Source organism: Chelonoidis abingdonii, chromosome 4, assembly GCF_003597395.2.
Source record: "Chelonoidis abingdonii isolate Lonesome George chromosome 4, CheloAbing_2.0, whole genome shotgun sequence".
Classification (NCBI taxonomy): domain Eukaryota; kingdom Metazoa; phylum Chordata; order Testudines; family Testudinidae; genus Chelonoidis; species Chelonoidis abingdonii.
Genome location: NC_133772.1, coordinates 76629960 through 76653694, shown reverse-complemented (window position 1 = coordinate 76653694; position 23735 = coordinate 76629960). Strand labels below are relative to the sequence as shown.

The 23735-nt window shown below is 48.7% G+C and overlaps 1 protein-coding gene across 1 annotated transcript in view; it reads right to left on the bottom strand.

Annotated features, from left to right (window-relative positions):
- Positions 1-1793: 1793 nt before the first annotated feature.
- CD82 (CD82 molecule) overlaps positions 1794-23735 on the bottom strand; it is a 70106-nt gene continuing 48164 nt past the window's right edge. The window contains exons 4-9 of the mRNA XM_032790416.2: positions 20077-20201; positions 18242-18316; positions 10660-10767; positions 6683-6868; positions 4810-4893; positions 1794-4272 (exon numbers count right to left, since the gene is read on the bottom strand). Coding sequence (XP_032646307.1) covers positions 4198-4272; positions 4810-4893; positions 6683-6868; positions 10660-10767; positions 18242-18316; positions 20077-20201 — 653 coding nt within the window. The 3' untranslated portion in view covers positions 1794-4197. The remainder of the gene's footprint in view (positions 4273-4809; positions 4894-6682; positions 6869-10659; positions 10768-18241; positions 18317-20076; positions 20202-23735) is intronic.

Here is a 23735-nt window from a genome sequence, read left to right as displayed (position 1 = left end):
GGTTATTGTACAGGGGTCACAGTATTGCCACCCTCACTTCTGTGCTGCCTTCAGAACTGAGTGGCCGGAGAGTCGCGGCTCTAAGGCAGCAGCACAGAAGTAAGTGGCAATACCATACCATGCCATCCTTACTTTGTGATGCTGCTGGCAGTGGGGCTGCCTTCAGTGGCCTCCCTACCAGCAGCCACCGCCCGCCAGTGGGCCAGTTCTGAAGGCAGTAAGGGTGGCAATACCACAACCCCCCTACAATAACCTTGTGATACCCGCCCCCAATAACCCAATCTACAGTTATTTAAATCTGAACATTTCAGTGTTGTATCTGAAATCACGAAATTAAAGATTTTTAAAATCCTAATACTGTGAAATTGACCAAAGTGGACTATGAATTCGGTAGGGCCCTATTAATTGGAAATCAGGCCTCCTGGGTTCCAGCTGGTGGCAGAGCCAGGGGTCACAGTATGATTGCAGGTAAGTCACTGGACCTTTTGACATCATTTCATCCACCTCGACTGTCGTCCTCTGCAAAACAGGGTTAGTTCCACCAACGCACCTCACTGAGATGTTTGTGGCTGTACAGTCCTTTGAACAGGTAAAGTGCTATAATACTTAGCATTTATTAATTTTCCATGACAGGTGCCTGTGGGGCTCTGTGAGGGCACACAGGTCCCTAGAAAGCAGTTTTAGGTATGCACTGTCTCAACCTTCATACAGGGAACTCCAGCTGTTGCTCATAACTGCATGTTTCTCAATTATACAATTATCTGAACTCTGATTATCCAAGGTACAGTGGTTTGCATAGTCACTACAGGGTTAATTCTCTGTAACTAGAGCATGAGCACAGCTCAATTGCTGTGCTGATTTACTGAAGTAAAGAGAATGCTCCAAACAGACCTCAACTATGGCTGCCTCAGCTTCTCACCTTCCTCCTCATCTTCATGTTTCCATTTAGTGAAAGATCTCACTTAAAGGGTAGAGTGTAGCAACAGCATAGGTGCTGACTTCCTCAGTTGGAGGGGTGTTTGATCCTGCTCACCCCAGACCCTGCCCCCACCCCCTTTTCCAACCCCCATGCCTCAACAGCTAATCTGTAGCAGATGGGGGATGTGCTGATCCACAAGGCCACCAGTGGGTACTAACCACCCACTATTTTTTTTCTGGAGGCCCTAGAGCATCCATAGAGTCAGCACCTATGAGCACGGGGGAGCAGGAGTAAGGACACTGAGGAAATCTGGGGTTAGGCAGGGTGGCTGGGTGAGAAGGAAGCATTCAGGCCTCCATGGTTGTTGTGGGAATAGTGTGATGAGGCCTTCTAAGGTCAGTAACCAAAAGCGCACACATTCACTGGAGGAATTAGAACTCTTGGATTCTGTTAACGCAATACAGGCAGCACCCTGGGCTAAACTAAGTGGTGCTTATTCGAGTACCTCCAGCCCCAGAGTTTATTTAGCCCTGAATACACTAATTGCCTTGAAAACAAGGCCTGGCTCCTGCCTACAACTGTAATGGCATGAGTTAAAAACAACAAAAAAAAATCCAAAAAATTTCTGGTCAGCACAAAGCACCCCTCACCCAAAGTTCCAAACAGTGGGAGGAGATGTTTCCACATACCACACCAGTAATTTCTCACAGGCAGGCCTCTCTGGCAGCCCCTGTTGCCCTATCAAGAGGTCAATGCCAGGTGCTTCTTACCACATCGCCAAGCCCCCTTGCGGTGTGACCATCACAAGGAGATTCTTATACAAATGAGAAAGGACAGAGCAAATATCGCAGTGCACACGGGTTGGGTTCTGGTGTTTAAGCAAATCTCTTTATTGCAGAAATACCTTCTATATTTTAGATCTGTACATGCGTTTCTTCCAGTAGGAAGAGGTTCCTAAAAGACAAAGAAAAGCTCAGCAGGGGCTCCATTTCCTTTCTGCTCAGCGTATGGCTCTTGTTCGCCAGTTCAGATGCCAACAAATAAACCACCTTTGGGGACAAACCTCTAGTTACTACAACAGATGGGGGGAAAATGCTAGCTTCACTTCAGAGCAATAAAAAGGTGCTGCCCTTGTAAGCATCAGGCTGGAGGGATCTGTACAAAGAGGAGGGGTTTCAGGAAAGAATCACTTAGGAATGCGATAGCAACCTTCCCCAATGCTTGCTGCCTACATAGAGTTACCTTTCCCTGGAGGGACGGCATCTGGGGTGAAAGGGAAATGCAGTTTCCATGGATCATTCAGTCCTTGGCCCACAGCTGAGACTACCACTCCCCTGGAGGCTTTTGCACGTCTTTACTCTCTGCCAAAGGAGGAGCAGCTAGCCAGCCTACCCCTTTAGTTGGAATTGGAGATTATGCCTGGAGAGTCAGTGCACAGGGCTTCATGCTACCCTGATACATGACACACATCACTGCTGAAGGCAGACTCACCCACCAGGCACCTGCACCCAAGACTAGGATCACATTCCATAACTAGAAATGCCTCCATAGGCCAAGTAAAGTAGCCCCCACCTTTCCCTGCAAGAGCAATTACTTCCATCACCACTGCAGCACCATCTCTCCCCAAGCCTCCTATGCCAGTGAGAGAGACTGGGGACCCCGACCAGCTCCTTTTGGGAGGTGGGTGGAGGGAATTCTGTAGAGCTGCCCCTTGCTGCTGGCCACAGTCAGCAGAATGGCCAGATCCGTTTCCACTTATCCCTTTAGGATCCCCAAAATCGAGCAGCACATGCACCAGGAGCATGAACACCCCAACCTCATTTGAGTTTCCAAGAGGACAGTAGGCAAGACAGAGCTGCAGTCACAAGCTGGCCATTTACGGGCTTTGAGGTGGGGCCTGATGAGGAGGGTGAATGGAAGCTAGTACTCTGAATATTATAAACAGTAACTCCCCTTCTTCCCCAGGTCTCAGTTAGCAGCGACATCATCACTGCACACACAACCAGATGTCCAGGCACCAAGCCTCCCCATTTCCTCACCCCGAATGGAGCCTGCAATCCAACCATCAACTGTTGTGTGGAGCCAGCTATTGGGATATCACTGGAGCGACTCCTCTTAAAGCCCATGATCCAGATACCAATGAGTGATTCCAGGCCCCGTGGCCATTAGTCAGCAATTCAAACATGGACAAACTCTTCCCTATACCCCATGACCAGGACTTCAGTGGGAGCTGTCCCTCCTGGCCAGCAATCAAGATATAGATGCCTTTGTCTTAACATCGTAATTAAAAACAAAGAATTAATCGTAGATTGCATACTGGAAAAATAATGAGTCATCTCCGCTATAAAAGTTGGCAACCCAACAACATGCCCAGCAGAGCCTGTCTGGGCTGAGTCCACAGACACCTGTGCTATTCAACAGTCTCTAAAGTGCCACTGAGCCAACGGGGGCCAGTGAAAGGGAGGACTAGGGATGGAAGAAGGGGCTCTGAAATTAGCAAAGCCCAAAACCCATCTGCCTCTGTCCCAAGGGCAGCTTAGCAATGATATCACAAGCTGCTGGATGGGCCACACTTGGAACAAGTGGGTTTGGCTCCTTCCAGGAGGCTTCTAATCTAACGAGAAGGGGAAGGGAGCTACATGGAAGGCAGCGTTTGGTTTACTCCAGAAATGGGAGGAATGATTTTGGGGATCCAGGGGCATCTGTCTGAGCATAGAATGTTCTTGATTCAGTCCGAGTTGGATGGGGGTAAGGACAGGGAGAAGACAATGTGAGGCTAATTGGAAGGGAAGCATTCTTTCACCCACAATGTACTCCAAAGGGTGACCCATCACCAATAGGCCAAGCCCCCAGTTTTCATGCTGGTTCATTGGATTCCCAGCTCACGTGGTGAAGAGAGGTGGCGTGGGGAGGAGGATTACTCTATTGTAGGCCTGATGGACTGGAAGGGAATAAAGATGGGAAGGAGCCTGTTAAACACAGAGTTAGCAGTGAAAACTTCGTGCCCTCCCAGGTTGATCAGATCATATGATGCAAGATAGATAAGTGGCCCGCTTCACAGAGTAGGAACTATCCAGAGACAGGAGAGGGCCTGCCCAGGGCCCAGATCACCAGAAGATTCATATTGTATTATGCCACTACAGTTCCTCGGTGTTGAGAGAAATGGGATCTCACTGGAGTAATGGTCAGTGTGATGGGACAGTCAGAGGGGGATGAGGGCAGGAGGAATGTTCTGTTTGCACCTCTGTGGTGGAGTAGCTCCAGGATCAGAAGACTCATTACTTGGGTACTTTGCTGTATTCTTCTCTGTGTATGTTCTTGCAGAGCGAAATGGCCAGCACCATCCCCAACAGCTGGAAAAAAAGGAGAGAGAGAAAGAAAACAGGCAGGCTGAATGGGAAAAGCAAGCATGTTGTGGTAACTGGGGTGATCCGAGTGCAAGACAGGCAGACAGCTGGTCCTGCTGCCACAATGGGCTGTTAACAGCCAGCATGAGGACACTGTGCTGCACAAAAGAGGTGTTTAAAAATCTTTGCTACTCTGGTTTAGCCTTTTATATGGGCATCACTAGGATTTCACTAACAGACTAGTTACCCACATTCTTCTTAGTTATAGACACGATGGATTCTCAGCTACCAGATACGCTAGCAAGACTCTGGGCAAGAGACACTCCCAGAACAGCAGCTAGTACCTGGTTAGATTCACCTTCCAATCAGTAACCTACAGATATTGAACACTCTCGGTTTGAAGGGTACTCTCCTTGGCTGTTGGAGCTTTGAACCCATTCCAATGAGCATCAGAGCTGTGGTCCTACCCTGGCCAGGTCTCCAGAGCCTGAAAAAGTGACCCAATGTTTAGGTTAGAGCGTGCAGGGGGTAGTGGAGACTCACCTCAATGACAGCAACACCTGTGCAGACTCCAAGGATGATGCCAAGGTTGTCCTGTAACCAGTTCTGCACATTACTCATGCAACCCTAGGAGGGAAACAATTACAGGGGGAAGGAGAAGTAGGGTAAGAGTCTACAAACATCTGAAGGGTGCAACAGAACTATTAGATACAGATAAACATGATTTGTTGGGGGAAGAGTCAACAAAACTTTTGTAAAAGGGAAGTCATGCCTTTCCAAGCTACCAGAGTGTCAACAAATATGTGCATAAGGGTGATGCAGCTGATACAGTACACTTGGATTTTCAGAAAGCTTTTGACAATAAGGTCCCTCATAGATTCTTAAGGAAAATTAGTTGTTTTGGGACAGGAGAGAAGGTCATCTCATAGATCAGAAATTGGTTAAAAGATAGGAAACAAACAGTAGGAATAAATGATCAGTTTTCATAATGGGGTGAGGGGGGGAAGAGAGAAACAGCAGGGTCCCCCAAAGATCTGTACTGGGACCTGTGTAGTTCAACATATTAATTCAATGAGATGAAAAAAGGGGAGTGAACAGTGAAGTGGCATAGTTTGCAGCTGATAACTATCTTGAATACTTTTGTAAGTCCATAGCTGAGTGGGAAGAGTTATAGGGAGAATCTCATGAAATTGGGTGACTAGGAAACAAATTGACATATGAAATTCAAACACTGATAAGTGCAAAATAATGCACATTGGAAAAAATAATCCCAGCTACACACATAGCGATGGGTTCTAAATCAGCTGTTACCGCTCAAAGATCTTAAGAGAACCATAGATAGTTGTCTGAAAACTTCAGCTCAATGCACATCAGTGGTCAAAAAGGCTAAACAGAATGTTACAAACTATTAGGAAAGTAATAGAGGATAAGACAGAAAATATTGATGCCATTATATAAATCCAAGGTATACCCATGCCTTGAATACTGTATCCAGTTCTGATTGCCTCATTTCAAAACAGATACAACTGGCAAAAGTACAGAGAATGGCAACAAAAAATTAGGAGTGTGGAACAGCTTCTATATAAGGAGACATTAGAGTGGGTCCGTTCAGGTTAGAAAAGATGACGGGGGGTGGGGTGGGGAATAGGATATAGGTCTACAAAACTATGAATGGTGTGGAGAAAAAGTGTTATTTACCCCTTCACATAACACAAGGGCCAGGGATCATCCAATGAAATTAATAGGTAGTAGGTTTAATGCAAACAAGAAAAAGTAGTTTTCCCTACACTAAGCACAATTAACCTCTGGAAGTCAATGCCATGGGATGCTGCAATGGGCAGAAGTATGACAGGGTTCAAAAAAGAACTAGATAAGTGCATGGGGGATAGATCTATCAAAGACTATTAGCCAACGTCGTCAGGGATGCAATCCCCGTGCTCGAGGCAAACCTAAACCTCCGACTGCTGGAAGATGGGATAGATCACTTCAATTGTCCTGTTCTCTACACTCCCCCTGAAGTTCTGCTACTGGCCACTTTTGGAGACCAGATACTGGACTAGATGGACCACTGCCCATACAGGGTAAGACCATTCTTATGTCCTTCGGGAGAGGGAACGGCTCCTGTTTCTCCTTCTGAACCATGGAATGACATGGACTTTCCTGACAGTTAGATTTATCAGGCTGTAGAATGGCATCAGCACAGAAGGGGTGGAAGCCCCATTGCTTAGGACATTTCAGAGGGAACAGGGCCAAGCCCTTGAAAATGTATCCTAGAAGGGCTCTGCAGTATCTCCTGGAGTCTAAGGACAAGATGACCTCAATAACAGTTTTCTGGCTCTAGCTTCTCTTAGAATACTACCAGGGACTCACACAATGGACACCTCCCACGCAGGTCCCATAAGGCTCAAGTACTCACCTTTGTATAAACAGGCCAGTCGGCAACTGACACAGTCTTATTAGTAGCAATTTCACAGAAGCCACTCTTAGGCTGGACATCAACTGAGCCACTGGAGCAGGAGCAGGGATAGGAAGTCAGGCTTTTGTTCAGGAGGATCTCATTTTCCGTCCAGTTCTGTGGCCCGGTCCAGCCACAGCAAGCGAGCTAAGAGCAAAGACAAAGCATTCCCATTTATTCTCTTTCAGATATTATGGCTGGTAAGAGAGGACGGGGCTGACAGCAGGTAGGGACAGGCCTTCTCTATGCAATATCTACTGCAGGTAGGCAATAAAATGGGAAGTGCAAGGGCTGGATTTTGATTTCTCCCCCAAACATTTTGGCAGCTAGCCATGAGTTAGAGGGCCACACCTAATGTGCTTAAAGAGAGGAAACTGCAGCCTCCCATCCAGAGGTGGAAGAGACTGACTACAAAAACCAGCATGCAGAGCAGCGAGTGTGCTGGAGCATGTTAACCTTCATGAGCCTCACCTCTAGGAAGAAGGCATAGGCAGACATTTAGGGGTCCATAAACCATACAACTTGTAGAGCAGGGCTCAAGTCATGCTGTTACACACTCGTAGTAAGGCATTCTGGTACTGTCACCTTATGAGTGATAGTATCTGAAGTGTGTTCTGGCTCACTCATTTCCTCCCCTCCCAACCCTCTAGTACTGGTGTAGAGTCACACAAGATTGTGTCTAATGTAGGTCTTTACTAGTTTCCCCTGTAGTTTTTAAAAGGAGAGGCTATCCTTCAGACAGACCTCCTCTTACCCCTAGTTCATAACAAAGCCAGGTGCTGAATGCAAGGGTGCTGCCACAAAACGTGGCAGGGCAAGATGGCAAGGTTTCTTAGCTAATAATGGGTGAGAACGGGAGGATGGCAGAGGGCATGCATGGTGAGTTTGAGAGACTTTGTGGCCTTTATGTTGGCAAGGTAATCCCTGCCCAGAATCAAATCTGTAGACCATGTAGGGGACACACAGTTAAATAGTATTTTTTACATGTTTTTACTTGAGATTGTACAGACTGAATATTTACTTGATCTTCTCCTTAAGTGTGCCATTTCCATAATATTAGATGCCTTGGGTGTAAGAAACCAGAACATTTTGGAGAACATGCAAAGTAACAACCTTAAAAAGTTAACTGACAAAAAAGGTCTGTTAATCAATGCAAGGTTCATTCTCTTCTGCCCAGATCTTCAGCCCCTGAAATTGAAGTGCTACAGTAACAGCTGCCCACCACAAGATGTAGCCCATCTGCTACCATGTCTACCCAAAACTTTGGACCCACCTCTAGTCATCAGTTATAGCTTATAAAAAACAATCAGGAGTCCGGTGGCACCTTAAAGGCTAAGGGATTTATCTGGGCATAAGCTTTCGTGGGTAGAAAAAAACTTCTTCAGATGCATGGGAACAGCTTGAGTCAGCTGTTTCAAAACAGAATGTGTGGGCTAAAGGAGTAATCAAGAAGAGACAGGGCTGGGAGAAATTTTGTCTCATTTGCAAAATGATCCCAGGGGCCAGACAATTATCTTCCTCCATCTACATATGGAAAGCTGATGGCTTCACTGGGAAGCATATTCCCCCATGAGGTCTACCCAAGGCTGCGTAAATGAATTTACAGTCTAGCTGGCTGTCTTATACAACAGCACACATTATTCACTTGGCAAGTGCTTCCACCATAACATCTGAGCAAAGTTCCAAAAGCTCACCAGGTGGAAGCCAGGGAGGGATTCAGATTCTTGGCCTACTAGCAAGTCCTCCGGCTTAAATTGGATTTATTTAGTAAACAAGGTGAGTATTTAATGAAATGGAGAGTCCTGAAAATGCCAGAGCTGGTGCCTGAACAATGTAAAGACTCCAAATTAGAGCTAGCATCTGATATTTAAGACTCAAATTGGAACATTTAATTCCAGTAAAAAAAAGTCTCCAGGAGGAGCTAACTCTAATGCAAGGAGATTTGGAGTCTGGACAGCATGAGCGAGCTGTGCAATGATGTGATATTCCAGACATGCTCCACACTCAATACTCACTGTGACACACATCCTCCCAAGCTCACATAGGACCTCTAGTGCTGATTAACCGAATTGGATCCCAGACTAACTCCTGTTTACTCACATGACAGGCTTTGGGAATGCAAGCCTCCCTGCTGCTGAAATGGATTCTAAGGAGGACAGGGGACTCCAGCTCCATGGCCCAGACAGTCCTCTGTAAGGCTGTCAAAGAGGCATGACTATGATGGTAGATTGTGGCTTGGATTTTTCCTTTAGCATCCAAATGGAGATCTACACAATGCGACTCTCCATCATCTGCCCCACAGACCATGTGAAGTGCTTTTTGATGCGTGGGAGTGTCAATCCCCAATAGTCAGGATGAAAACAAACGTTAAGAGGCTGGTTTAGACACCTGGAGTCAGGAGTGCTCTGCCTCCACATTTATGCTTTGATTATACAACACTGTCCCATTTCAGCTGCTGGGGGAGCCAGCACATTTGGATTCACTGCCTTCTTGCCAACATGGCTCTGCTCAAGCTCAACCTATCTCCTTCCCCTCTATGCCTGGACCCTCCCCAGACTTGATCTGGTCATGCCACCACTCTCCAAGCCAAACCTCCCAGAGCATGCTCTTTCCAGAAAGCATAGACATCGAAACAAACAAGATCCATGGCACTAGAGAGTCCCCTGTTTTTACTGCATCCCTTCCCGATCCTTGGTTTGAATTTATCCTGGCTAGATTGCAAGCTCTCAAAGGCAGGGCTCTTACTCTCCTGTTTGCCTGCAAATCACAGTACTGGAGCTATGTAAACATGACTGACATGCCCAAATGCTGAACCAGGACATTAGTTTTCCCCACCAGCTGCTCAAGCAGTGACCTTGATGCCAAGAGCAGAACCCATGGGCAGCTGGATGGTTCCCAGCAATGTTGGCACCTGCAGATAAGATACCACATCCTAGGGGATAGGGCAACAGATTCAGCAGGGCTGCCTGGTATTAAACCTTCTGTTTAGTTCACTATCAAGAAATTAATCCCAGTAAAAGGTGTCAGTAGAGTATTAAGGCATAGCTTGGTGTTGGGGCAAAGGAGTGCAAAGTAGTGGGGGTAGAGTACCTCTGGAGAGTAAGGCTCAAATCCCCTTTGTCTGACCTACTATGCAGTACCCTTTGGGTCAGGCAGCTGCAGGGCCTTGCCTGAGAACAGCTGCCAACATGGTCTCTTGGCAAGTAAGCACTCAAACCCTGTACAGCTGACTGCGCTGCTTGGCCAGATGGCAGGGCCCAGTGTGGTTCCCCTCCTCAACAGGCACAGTTCTACAAACACGAATGAGAACAAGGAAGTCCTTTCCAGTAACAGCTTCCTAGTGCACAAGCCAAGTGCTGCAGCTGGAGACTACCATGGTGAGAGCAATACCAGGCGAGAGCCACGGGGCCAGACTGGAAGAAATGTTCAACAAGGAGAGTAATTAACCACTGGAACAATTTACCCAGGATCATAGTTGGTTCTCCATCATGGGCCATTTTTTTAAATTAAGACTGGATGCTTTCCTAATCACTCTGCTCTACTAATTACTTTGGGGAAAGTTCTGTGACCTGTGTTACGCAGGAGGTCAGACTAGAGGATCACAATGGTCCCTTCTGGCCTTGAAATCCGTGAACACAGAGATTCAACACAAAGGGCAACTGGCTAGGGAAGGGATTCCTGAGTCCACTGGCAAGGAGGCTGGAGGGCATAAGGGCTGCATGTCAGCACTGAAGGGGGTGCATAGGACTGGAATAGTGGAGGCCATGAGACAGGCTGGGGGGCAGTCAAGATAAGGGGTTGCTTGAGTTTACCCAGCACCTCCCCTACTCTCAATCTGACTAGCAGCACCTCACTTTTGTCCAGTACCAATGTTTGCCAGCCCACCACCAGATCCAGCATAGTCTTTTCTCCTCACCATCCCTCACTCGATGACTCACCTGATCCTGCACATAGTCCCATGCATCCCGGATGCTCTTTTTGTCTTGATTATCAGGGTCATAATCACGAATGAGGTCATGGACCACGATGGACACTTCTCTTTTCAGCTGGCAAAGGAAAGACAAGAGGGTTAAACACAGGTCAGTCAAGATTGCTGCCCATGCTCTGGAGTTTGCACTTGCTTCTCCAGGGTTAAAGATGGGATACTATCAGCCTGGCTGTGCAATTTGCTCTGCAGGCTTAGGCAAGTGGGTTCCCCTCTCAGTAGACAGAGGCTAAACACACTGACTTACTAACGAAGCCTCAAAGTCCAGGGTATTTGCAAATTACATTGACATCCACAGTGACTGACCAAGTTCAAATGAAGATGCTGGACATTGGGGCAAGATTACACACAGGGAGGTGCATTGACTCCCTCTGCCTCTTTTCAAGGAGCCAGAGTTGGCTGGAAAGGTGGTGCAGACGGAGTTTTGGCCAGCCTTCTCCCTGAGACCCACCTGGACAGACCATTGTATCTGCACCCACCCAAGTATGGCACTGGCCTCCCCTCCCCCGCTGCACTACCTCCCCTCCCCCGCTGCACTGTGCGGGGGCCAGCAAGGGTTTCCCTACTCAGCCCTAGGTGAGGGCAGCAGCCAAGGCCCCTTGCTGGTAATTTACTGACAGATCCTACTAACTGGAGAGCCCAGCTACATCTCAGGATGCAAATGGCAAACCCCAAACACATCTTGCTCTAGATCTCCCTCCCCATGAGTACATACCCCACAACCACACTGCCATTCATACCCACCCAGATCCTGATCAGCAGAGCAAGTTAGTCACTCTCAGCAACACCTTCCTCATGGTCAGTCCCCACCCCTGCAACTCCCACTGCCCAAAAGAGTCTCAGGTCCTCCTCAGTCACTACTGTGGACACAGCAACAGCAGCAGCCGCCGCCAGGGGAAAGATCAGGTCAGAAGGAGCATGGGGAAAACTAGAGATTGCGTTAGAGTCATGAGCAGAGTTGATTTCCACCGTAAGCATTTGCAATGCTGCCCCGCCCCCCCACCCTATCAAGTTCAGTAGTGCCCATTTTGTCACCCCCGCTGATGTGGTCCTAGAGTGAGCATTTCCAAGCCAACTGAAGGTTACTGTAACCTGCCTGGATCAGCCATCCACCCACCTTTTTAGTATAAAGTGACCTGGCCCAGCCAGCTTCAGCAATAGTATTTACTGCTGCAGCTGCACAAGCTGCCTCAGAGAAAAACTCATCTCAAAGCCAGGGTTGGTCAGGACTCTCAGCACCAGGCAGCACTTTGTGTTCCTAGGGAATCTACAGCTTGGTTTTCTGTGGGGACAGCCAGGTTCAGTCACAGATAGGAGTCACATGACCTCTCCTCTTCCCTCAGCTGATTAACCTTCTTCCCCTTCATTCTTGCAAACCAACTTCTCCTCCCACTCCCTTCCCCAAGTCAAGGGGAAATGACAGCAATTTGACCTGGTTCCTGCTAATGAGATTGGCCTCTGCTGCTTCAGTAAGCTTAAAAGGTTACTGAACCTTTGGGCTGCCTTCCTTCTCCCCACCTCTCTGCAGAGGCAGGCAAGGAGAGCTACTTGTCTACCCTGAACCCCACCCAGGAAGTCAGCTGCTAGCCTGCACATTCAGTCAAAGCAAGCTCAGCTCAGCAAGAAGACTGAGCCCAGTTCAAGTGCTTCAGTCCCAGATTTTGTGATCAGCTCCATTACTGCTGACAGCATGACACAGGCCTGAACCAGAGCCCCAGATCCGAGGCTCTCAGAGCTCAGGGAAAAGCTCTGTTCATTCACAGCTCTAGCTTTTTATTGCTGAGCATAATCTGTGCCAATCGCATGAGGATGCGCTGCCTAGGGGGTTAAGGGAGAAGAGTCTCAAGTGGCTCTAGTTCTAAGCTAGGCGGTTTTGTACAAGTGTAACCCACACATTTCCTGGATGGAGTGTTCTGTCCCATCTAGTGGCACTGAGACCACTTGAGAGATAAAATGAGTCTGCTCTACAGCTTTAGCTAACCGCCAGTTGGTTTTTAGCTCATGCGGTAGAGGCTCATGCACTAAACTCCAGAGGCCCCAGGTTCGATCCCGCCTGCCGATGACTGGGATCTGTCAGCTTTACACTAGCATTGCAAGGAACTGCAGATAATTATAAACAAGGATTACTGTACATTTCAGAAAGAATTGGGGGGGTTAATTACACAGAAAGTACAGTTCTGGAGAGTGAACCTAGGGCAACCTGTTTGAGTATAACTGGCAGAGCAACCCAAGAATGAACACAGACATCCAGAGTTAACACCTAGTCCCCTGTGTGTCGCCAGGGCAACTAACTGAAAGAGCAGCAAGCTGGAAAAGCATGTTGAACAACTTTCAATACCCACCCACCTTCACGACACCAAAAAACCTCATTGCTGTTTATCACTGGTGCTATACAGAGCTAGAGTAGGAAAATGGCTTAACGTTAGCTGCATGAGGAGGATGCTGCCCTCTATGTAACAGTGGCCATGCAATTTTTCAACTTCCCTTTTTCGTTACTGTGGAAAGCTGCACAAACCAATCACTGCACTAAGGGAGGAAACCTGAGTCTGGCCTGCACAGTTACACTCACTATATTATTCATGCACCTAGCGATGGAAGAGACCCCAGAGGTCATCCAGTCCATCTCTCTAGGACCAATGCTAGATCGCTCTCTCCGGAACATTACATTTTTGTCAGGTCCAGTTTTAAATGCATATCAAGTGATGGGGCTCCCATCCCCTCTCTTTGAGACATTATTCCCCAATCAGTTCCAATCCTTCAGCGGAGGCACACATTACAGCCACTTAGCCAGAGACAAGCCCCTCCATACACCACACAATTGGCAAATAGGGCATAACAACTCTCCTATTCTTAAGTCGTTTAGAGCTAGGTTGCAAAAGTCCCACAGAATATGGGACAGGACAGTAGTTGTTGACGCCCGTGACCCAATGGAGCTGGGGATGAGAGATTTAGGATGTGGGAGGGGCTCAGGGCTGGGGTGTGGAGGTGAGGGCTGTGGGGGGGTAATCAGGAATGAAGGGGGGCTTGGGGCTGGGGCAGGGAGTTGTGGTGCAAGAGGGGGCTCTGAGCTGGAGGTGCAGCCGCTGGGGTGAGGCAAGGGATGAAGGGTTTGGGGTGCAGGAGGGAGCTCTAGATTTTGGGGGGCTCAGGGCTCTGGGCCAGACATGGCAGGTTGTAGGGTGGGGCTGGGGATGAGGGGTTTGGGGTACAAGAAGGGGCTCCTGGTCAGCAGCGCAGCAGGGGTGCTAAGGCAGGCTTCCCGCCTATCCTGGCACCGCAGACCACACTGTGCCCCGGAAGCAGAGGCAGGCGCAAGTGGCTCCACGTGGCTCTCACCTGCAGGCACTGCCCCCTCCAGCTTGGCCAATGGGAGTCCAGAGCCAGTGATCAGGGTGATGATAGTGTGCAGAGCCCCATGGCCCCCCCACCTGCTGCTGGCCACTTCTGGGGCACAGCGCAGTGCAGTGTCAGAACAGGTAGGAACTAGCCTGCCTTAGCTGGGCAGCACCAATGGGACTTTTAATCGCCTGGTTGGTGGTGCTAACCAGAGCCGCCGTGACCCAGTGCCTTACATTCTGCAACTCAGTACTGGGTCACAACATGCAGTTTGAAAACCACTGGCATAGGAAGCAACCTGAGCTAGGCTAGAGGAGATCTAAAAGGGACTTTTAGCACTAATGTTTAGGATTCTATGATCTATGGAGGGGCAGCACGTGACTGTACTGGGATCTATCATTAAACAGCAACGCACAGCTTGAAGAGCAGAACGTAGTTTGTCAAATGTATATTACTGTTTTGGGAGCTACCAGTCTCCCGTGCCTTTCAGCTGCAAAGAGCCCACACTTGTTTCATTAACAAGAGTCAAACATAAGGAAGAAGGGGGTGTTGTGCTGACAGCCTTATACCTATAGTCTACACTGCAAAACAAAGGTGTGTTCTTTATTCAGGTTAAAAAACAGCAGTGAAGAAATGCCAGCTCTTCTTTTCACTCAGGTTAAGCTGGGGGATGAACTTGAGTTGTCATAGTCACTGCTATTTTAACCCGTCAGCTCCCCCAAGTTAAGAACACTTTGAGACAGACAGCTATAGTGGAGATAATACTCCACCCACCTCCCTTGGACAGCATTGTGTGGAAGCCTCATTGCCACTACACACTGCTGGAGGATCAGGGAGACTTACTCAAGTCTTCACAATTAGCCCATCTGTTGCTAGGGCAACCCTGGGGCAATGGACCTTGACGTTATCATGTGATGGGCCAGACAGACAGAAGGGACAGGAAGCTATAACATTTCCCAGCCAAAACCAGGCCTGGAGAAGATGGGAAGGCAGGGAAAGAAAGAAAATACCTGGGTGACTTCTGAACTAATGGTTTCATACGGCGGCAGAGTGACCTAGTGGATAAAAGCACTGGACTGGGCCTCAGGAGACCTGGCTTCTATTCCCAGCTCAGCCACTGAACAGCGGGGTGACCTTGGCCAAGTCTTTTCACCCCCTCTGCCTCAATATCCCCAAGCTGTAAAATGGAGATAGTGATGTTACCACCTTTGTAAAGTGCTATGAGATCTACTGATGAAAAATGCTTGGTATTTACTTTTGGACAAATCATACTTTCTTCGGAGCAGCTGTGCCAGATGGGGTATGGAGATCTCTACTGAAAAGTGGAGGTACAGATTTGTCATGTACACTGCACTTCAGACCTGAAATACTCTCTTCATAAACACCACCCACTCCAATCTCTCACTCTCCATCGCTGAAAGTTATTTCTAGCCAAGTTTATTGAATCAAAGAGAACGTCATAGTGGAAAGTATCCTACATGCTAAGAAACAGTCTTGTGCAATTCTCAGCATATTTTACAGTACTTTCTTTGGACTCCTTCAGGAGAAGGGGCACTAAATACAAAGTAACATTCACAGCACCACAAGTGCAGATACCAGTATGAAGCATGGCTTGTCGTGAATCAGAGGGGCAGGAGAAATTCTGGCCCATAAAACTTGGGGGTGCTGCTCTGAAGATCTGTGCAAGTACCCCACAGAGCAGACCGCACCTCAAGTTTAAGGGATCCTCTAAAAGGCTCCAGTGTAGCCATCCACATGAAGTTCAATTGCCTTGGATGGATGGCATGGGAGTGTTTGGAATCTCAGCTTGGGAGCCCAACTGCCCCATTTCCTCCACAGAAAGGGTGAAAGTATCCAAGCAGCTCGGCCACTGGGGGTATACTGGGTCCTGCAGCAAGGTGATGCCCTTATTGTATGGTCAACTCCCCTATACTGCTGCCAATATCAGCTGCTTGCAAGAAATTCCAGCTTAGACAAACCTTGCAGTTTTACTGGTGAAGTGTTGAACAGTGCAGAGAGGAAGGAGCGTTAAGGAGAGTATTGGGGTGGGTGGCAAAGAAATCACACTTGCCTTGCTGAGCCAAAGCTGATCACATCCAGGAGAAAGTAGTAATTTCCCCCTACTTCCACCCCCTAGTTTGCATCAGAACTGGGGTTGTTCTCTGATGCAGCACATGCAAATGTCTGTTCCACTCCCCACACCAGCTAATCACTATTTCCACTTCTCCCCCCAGATGCAATCAATGCAGCAGAGAGCAAGTCATGTGTGAACACAGGTGATTAGGAAGCCAGCTCATACAGCTGCTCTTGCTCACCACAGCCCACTGCAGGAAATTCGAGCTAGCTGAGTGGGAGCAGGGCAGCAAGTCTCAGAGCCCAGGTCTACAAACTCCAGCTCTCAGAGCTCACGCTGCAATGCTAAAAACAGCTAAGCAGAAATTTGGATTTGGGTTCTGAAATCCACCCCACTCCAAGCTTCAGAGCCCAAACAGCTACACTGCTACTTTTAGTAATGTATCGTGAGCCCAAGTCCGTAGGCCTGAGCTCTGAGACTTAACATGGGTTTTAAAACAGTGTAAACATATCCTCTCAGACATGGGGCAGCACAATTTTAATTCACCACTAGCACATGATCTAGGTTTTAGGCCAAGTGTTGCACTGACCCGCTAGAGGTCGGAGGAGGAGCTGCCTTGGGGAAGGAATCTAAGACTGGGACTGGATGTTGCAATGCATTGAAGGGGATCAGCACTTGTCCTAGTTCCTTAGAGCTCTAGAAATGTAGGTGGTGCTGCACAGATCACAAGACAAGATGTGATCCCTGGTGTAGAGAGCTGCAATAAAAGCAGTTTCAATAGATAAAGGCCATGAGGCTTCAATAAGTAGTAAAGATGGAGACCCATCAAACTATGGGTTCTGCCCTGCTTCAAGGACAGAATGGATTCCCATACAGAGATTAGCTATTAACCCACTTAGTCTGAAACTGAAAGCGTGGAAGAGTTTGAAATGCAAAAGCAATCCTGCATGGTCATGGGGAAGGGGACGGAAAATGAAGCAAGTGGACTGGGACAGGATAGCAACAGAGCAGAGTTGTAGGGACCCCCAGCATGGGAGGCAGGGTAGCTGGAAGAGAGCAGGCATGTGCACACAGACAGGATACTCCATAGCAGAAACCCAGCCAGCACAGACGGGAGGAAGAGCTACATGTCTGGAAGCCGCTACCGCCAACAGCCTTGCCAGGTTGGGGTTGGGATGGTTGCATTAGGTCTGCGAGGGAGTAACATGGTTGCCCCAAACCTCATGGGAAAGACTTCTATAAGCACCACCCACCATATCTGCCTAGCTACTGCTCAAGTCCAAGCACTCACAGTCAGTTACACACACGGATGAAAACTACAGAGTTAGTCTTTCCACTGGCAAGGAACTAAAATACACACTAAGAGCCCAATTCACAAATTCTCTACATTTCAGCAGGGGGAGAGGAAAGGGAGTTTCCCAAGTCTGGATTTAGGCCCTGATGCTGCACCATTAGAGTCCATGGGAGCTTTGCTGTGGACTTCAGGTGCTTCATTTTATGCTCACTGAAGAACTGTCCTACAGAGGAACCACCTTCCTTCACTGCTCTTGTTCTCAGACCAAAAACAAGCCTAGGGGCAGACTGTCTCATTTGTTATTCTCATTCAGCTCTTTGAATGAGCCAAGCCTCGACACATGCAGCTCATTCTCTAAATGAGAATGGCAGCACATGGAGAAAGCTCATGAGCAGTGGGTAACCAGGACTGACTATATCAACAGGGTCCCAAAAATGGAGTGTTCCAGCAGTCGGTGGAATAAAGGGGATCTGCTGGCTGCATGGACTTGGAGGTGTCCAGATGAGGACCACAAGTTAAGAGTTTGGTACTTCTGATGGTACCCAGGGGTGAAAAAATAAGGAACTTCCTAGTCCTTGGGTACATGGTGCTGCTGGGCCTGGCAGGTACATCGAGAAAGACAGGACAACAGGGCAGATTGCGTATGGTGTTGAGGAGATAGCTTGGATGCTGAGAGAGCTAGACTGCATTGCCTGCAAACGACATAACCGGGCTGGGAAAGTAAGAGCTTCCAGCCCCAAGCCAGATAGGATAAGGAGGAATGTATTGCAAGTCTTTGTCCCAATATCAACCCTTGTGTCTCCTGAAGGCTTTTAGGGAAGTGAAACTTACTGCATGTTGCTGGAAATAGATGAGCAGCCCGGCAGCAACCTGAGCTAGGAGGATCAGCAGCAGACAGGTGATGTACTAGAAAAACAAAACAGAAGCAAGTCTACATCCATGGGCAGCAACCTCAGTAGGGCTCAGGGCAAATTCTGACAATGCAGGCCTTTCACACAGGAGTGAGCAGCATTGAGTCTGGAGATTCCTGGCTGATCATGAAAATGAAGAGCTAACAGAACTAGCTAGAGTTAGTTGCCCAAAACACTTCAGCCATGGCCTGCAGCTCTACCTCCACCACTAGGCTAGCTGCTGGGCCTGGCAGGAGCAGACTGCACAGCAGGGAGATGAGCCAGTCTGGTAGGTAGGGGAGCCCCAATTACAGTGTTTGCATGTGACAGAACATGCCGAAGCTCGGACCTCTCTTCCCCCACATTCCAGCCCTGCGCCTCGAGGGCAGAAGTTGCTCTTGGCACTAGATTGAGGGGTGGCTATGTGGCACAGCCTTGGACATTTTCCTTAGCAGGTGTGCTCAGATTAAAAAAACACAACAAAAAAAGTAGTCAGTTTTACCAATCCATGGAATGGAGGAAACTTTAGTTTAGTTAATAAAATGTGATGTGATTTTGTGCCGTTAAAGGAACAAAAATTTATCTGAGCCATTCAGGAGAAGGCTGGGCATTGCACAGCACAATGTTGTTGGGTTGGGGTTTTGGGGGATGGGGGGCGAGAATAGAGAGACTGGGAGTGCACTGGGGTCACATTCCTGGTTGTAACCAAGGCTAGTGGAAGCCAGAGTGAGCCTGTAGACAGGCTGCTCAGGTCTGAGCTGCTGGACCAGGGCTGGCTACACAGCACCCAGACATTCGAGGGTGTGGCATGCATGCTTGTAGGCTGGCCGTGAGCATCCCAGGCTGTAAGCTACAGCAGCAAAGCACTGTAAGGCACCTAGAATTACAAGGAAGTGGAGACAACCCCTTACTAGCCCTGCAGCATATGCAGCCTATGCGGCTGTGTAGGGCACCCGAAAATTTGGGACACCACCACCAGGACAGCAGGTAAGAGTGCGTCAGCTCCTGCACACCCAACGTGTGCTGCAGTCTCCTTAGGCAGGGGCCATATTCAGAGCCAAATGAGCCAGCGTAGTGCATTCTGAGTTAGGGAGAGGGTATGGGGTCTCTGCAGGGAACTGATTCTCCGCTGCAGTGAGGCAGGCTGGGCAGCTTGGTGTCCTTTGATGCCTCATACTTACCCCCTACCCCCACCTCAGGCTGCTGCAGCATCTGCTGCGTACAAAGCTCGGTGTATGTCAGGAATGGGGGGAGGTTCTTCTGGGGGTCCACGGGTGGGGGCAATGGCTGTGCCTCAAGTCAGGCATAGGGGCATCAGTTTAATACTACTGCATAGGGCTCCGTAAATCCTAAGGACAGCCCTGCTAGCCTGGATTGCACCCCACATCTCATTACACCTGCACTGCAGCAGGAAGCAAGTCTCTTCTCCTCACATCCACCCCCTTTATCCATCACTGCTGGCACAGTCTTGTTCTCCCAGGGCTGCAAGGAGGATGGAGGCAGGGAGAGGTCACCGAGGAAATTTTTTTCTGCATAATTTGTTACTGAGATGGGGAGAAAAATACACACTGCAGAGAAGGGAGAAGATTGCCATCTTGGCTAACAAAAGCCCCAACCAGCCTGAGGCTGCCCTGCTGATGGTTCTAGTCCCCAGACACTGGCTCACTCCTGCATCACTCTCAACAAAGATCACTGAGCCAGGGAGAAGCAGAGGACAGGGACATAACCTGAAGAGAAGTTGGGGAGGTGGAGTAAAGGCAGCAGGGATTCACTCACCAGACCCAAGAGGCATCGGACCTCATTGACCGCTCCAACACAGCCCAGGAACCCCATCAGCATGGTGACAGCCCCAACTCCAGTGAGGATGTATGCACCGACCTTTAGCGATTCAGATGAAGTCTCTGTAGGAGACAGGGAGGGAAAGAGTCAGCCATCAAAAGACAAGCACTTACAGCCAAGTGTTTTGATTAATGCTTGTGCAGGCACTAAAGGCCCATATCCATGGCTGCAGGACGGTTGACAGGACCATTAGACAGAAACCTGAACAGACAAGTTTGTCCGTGGGTAGAAAGATTGCCTCCCTTCTCCCAAACACTTTTGAACCTGCAGTTACTCATTCAGCCTGCTTGTAAATCTCAGTAAAGGACTAGTCACACCTTAGCTTCATGTCTTACTTATAATTCTCTGACTAACTCTCAGAGCAGATACTGGTACTCCTAGAGATGGGGCAGGAGCAACCCCACCTTTCTATCTCATCGCTATTTCCCAAATTCTTAATATTCAATAACTGAATGTTGGGGGAAGTTCTACTCCTTTCCCTACCGAAGTACTCCCCTCTTTCATCTGCCTTTTCACATTAGAAATCCAACTTTATACTTGTCCAGTTTCTTCCCATCCATTATGCAGGAAAGGAATACTGTGAAGGACCAGCTGACTAGATGCGTGCGTGAGAGAGACAAACAGACAGACACACTTAATTGGCTTGCAGGGTGTTGGCTGGCCAAGGTAGGAGATATTCCAGTTACTTGACAATTTGAATGTAGTGCTCTGATGCCAGTGGCCAGTCAGCTCTGTATAAAGGAGTTCAAGGATAAATTATTCCAGGTTTAATACAGATCGTCCCTAATTGTAGCTCCTGTTGCACAATCCATCCACAGCCCTTGCACTTTCTTTGAATGGACGTTGCTCCTTTGCCTCCATTTACGTTACACCCAATTTGGAAGGTGTAACCTTCCTTACAGGGGAAGGGCTCAGCTCTCATTTCAGTCCTCACTTCCTTCCTGACTGTTCTTAAATAGCAATTGCAGAAGCCACAAAACAGAGGCTTGCCTTTATGCTGGTCATGGCCAGGGCCGGCACTTCCATTTAGGCAGCCTAGGCAATCGCCTAGGGTGCCAGGATTATTGAGGGGGCGGCATTTTGCAGGGGGGGCAGCAGGCGGCTCCGGTTGACCTGCCACAGTTGTGCCTGTGGAGGGTCTGTTGGTCTGCGGCTCCGGTGGAGCTGCCGCAGTCATACCTGCGGACGGTCAGCTGCTCCTGCGGCTCCGGTGGACCTCCCACAAGCACACCTGCGGCAGCTCCACCGAAGCCACGGACCAACGGACCCTCCACAGGAATGCCTGCGGCAGCTCCACCAGGGCCGCGGGATCAGCACGGGGGGGTGGGTGGTGGCAAAATGGCTGTGCGCCTAGGGCGTGAGAAACGCTGGTACCAGTCCTGGTCATGGAAGGACCATTCCTTGCAGACTGCCCACCCCTACAGAGAGGTGGGAGGGAGGCAGACAAAAGGGAGGTAAAAAGCAGGTTTAACCAGCTTATAAGGAGCCTCACAGTGCCATAAAAAGACATTTAGCAACAAAGGAGTTTCAGGATGCTGGGGAATTCTGGATGTCCCGTGACCAGTAAGGGAGGTTACAGGACTTACAAAGCTTGGTGATGCCTCTTCCTAGGTTGGGAGTCCTGGCAAACAACCCTACCTTAAATCAAGACTAGGCCCAGAAGAACATCATAGTTTTTCCTTCCCTCCCCCCACCCCCAGCTGTAACATGTACCCAATTGGTATTGGAAACACATTCCACTAGAATGTTCTGGGAGGAAGGCAGGTAGCTACCAAGGCCAGAGTCATTCATTGGAATAGCTTGAGCCAGCTCTTAGACCAGACTGGTAGACAGACAATCCCACACCATATAGTATCCAGAACATGAGCACACCCCCTGCCCTCTTCCCTCTCCACTCACCCCCCGCTCCAAAGAAAACCAACAGCTTTGGAACTGAATGCAATGTCAAGACATCACATCTTGGACCCGTGACTGGATACGTTTGCCTTGCAGGGTGAAGTATTTATGGAGGTAGCCCTAAATCAAAGTCCAAGCTCACACTCTGCATGTTAGCAGAGAGCGCCACAAATCCCCTGTAGCAATGCAGGCACGACTGGGGCCTTTGAACGCGTGTTGAATCGCTTTGCTGCTAGGAGGCAATTGATGGGCCATTTCCACATATAAAAAACTTATTTCCAACTCCAGAGCCAAAGTCCTCAAAAGATCCCAGGCTCCTTGCTTGCAGCATCTTGGCTCTCGAAGGAAGATTCTGCAGACTCTACTGGCAGGAGATTCCTGCTTTCCATTCCCCCTTGCTCTGTGTCTTCCCCTGTTCTGGGCACGCAGCCAACGGAGAACAGAGACACATAGGCCCTTTCGGCAACACGCTGGAATGCCCTGCTGTGCAGAACTCTTCCCCAGTCTCTGGTAGGGTTACTAAATGCAGAGGGGAGGAAGAAAGAAGTACAGGAAAGAGGGGAGTAGGCAGAGAAAGAACTTAGTTTGGAAATCCCAAGGAAGGAAGCCTAAAGCACTGTGGTGCACATTCAGCAGATATTAAGGGTAAAATGGGAACACGACAGAGCTAAGACACAGAGACTCTGAGGCCAAGCAGAGCAAAGAACAGCCAGTAGAGACAAGTCAATGTGTCCTGCACATTTTGTTAGTTTTAGGAGGGTGAAGCACTGGAATGGGTTACTGAGGGAGGTGGTGGAATCTCCATCCTTAGAGGTTTTTAAGGCCCGGCTTTACAAAGCCCTGGCTAGGATGATTTAGTCGGGGTTGATCCTGCTTTGAGCAGGGGGTTGGACTAGATGACCTCCTGAGGTCTCTTCCAACCCTAATCTTCTATCATTCAACAGTGCTGTGCCAACAGAGGTTCAAATCATAGACCTATGGCATCATCCAGTGTAATAGGAACAGGGTGTTTCCTTCTGGAATTCTGTAAGTAGACAGGCCCTGAGCAAACCCCTATGACTGCAAGTGTAAAGAGATGCATCTCCATTCAGAACCTCATTGCTGTAGCCCCCTGGTGATTCTTCCCCTTGTAAAAGCTGAAGTTGCAACCCAGATCCTGCAGTAAAATCCTGCAAGCATCAATGATTTGGGGCTGTTCTAGCATTTAGTATAGGGGTCCATCCCCCTTCCCTTCAACAGGTCACATTTTCCAGAAAGCCGCCTCATGGCATCCAAACTGCACGTCTCTACAGATGCACGGCACATGACTAGATAGCCAATGCCACCTGCAGAGTCACTGGATAGCGAGTTGGATGCAGCATGGCAGCTACTGCTACTCCTCACTCCCTGGAATAAAGCCGAACCACAGTAGGTTGTGTGCAAGGCTAGGGTCACACAACAGTCTCGATCCACAATTCTGGAGATGTGGGATGCACTTATGAAATAAAAATACCCAATACTTTAAACATAAGAAAGCCACAAACATGTGACCTCTGTTGTGGGTGACAATTACCCCACTAACCAAAAGCCCTTTAAATCTCACCCCGGTCCAGGTTCAGTTAAGTTAGTTCAAATTTTCTTGGCTGGCACAAAATGCCTTGACCCCACTGAACAGGCTCAAGTCACCTTTCCTGACTGGGTATTTGTGAGTGAGGAGATTA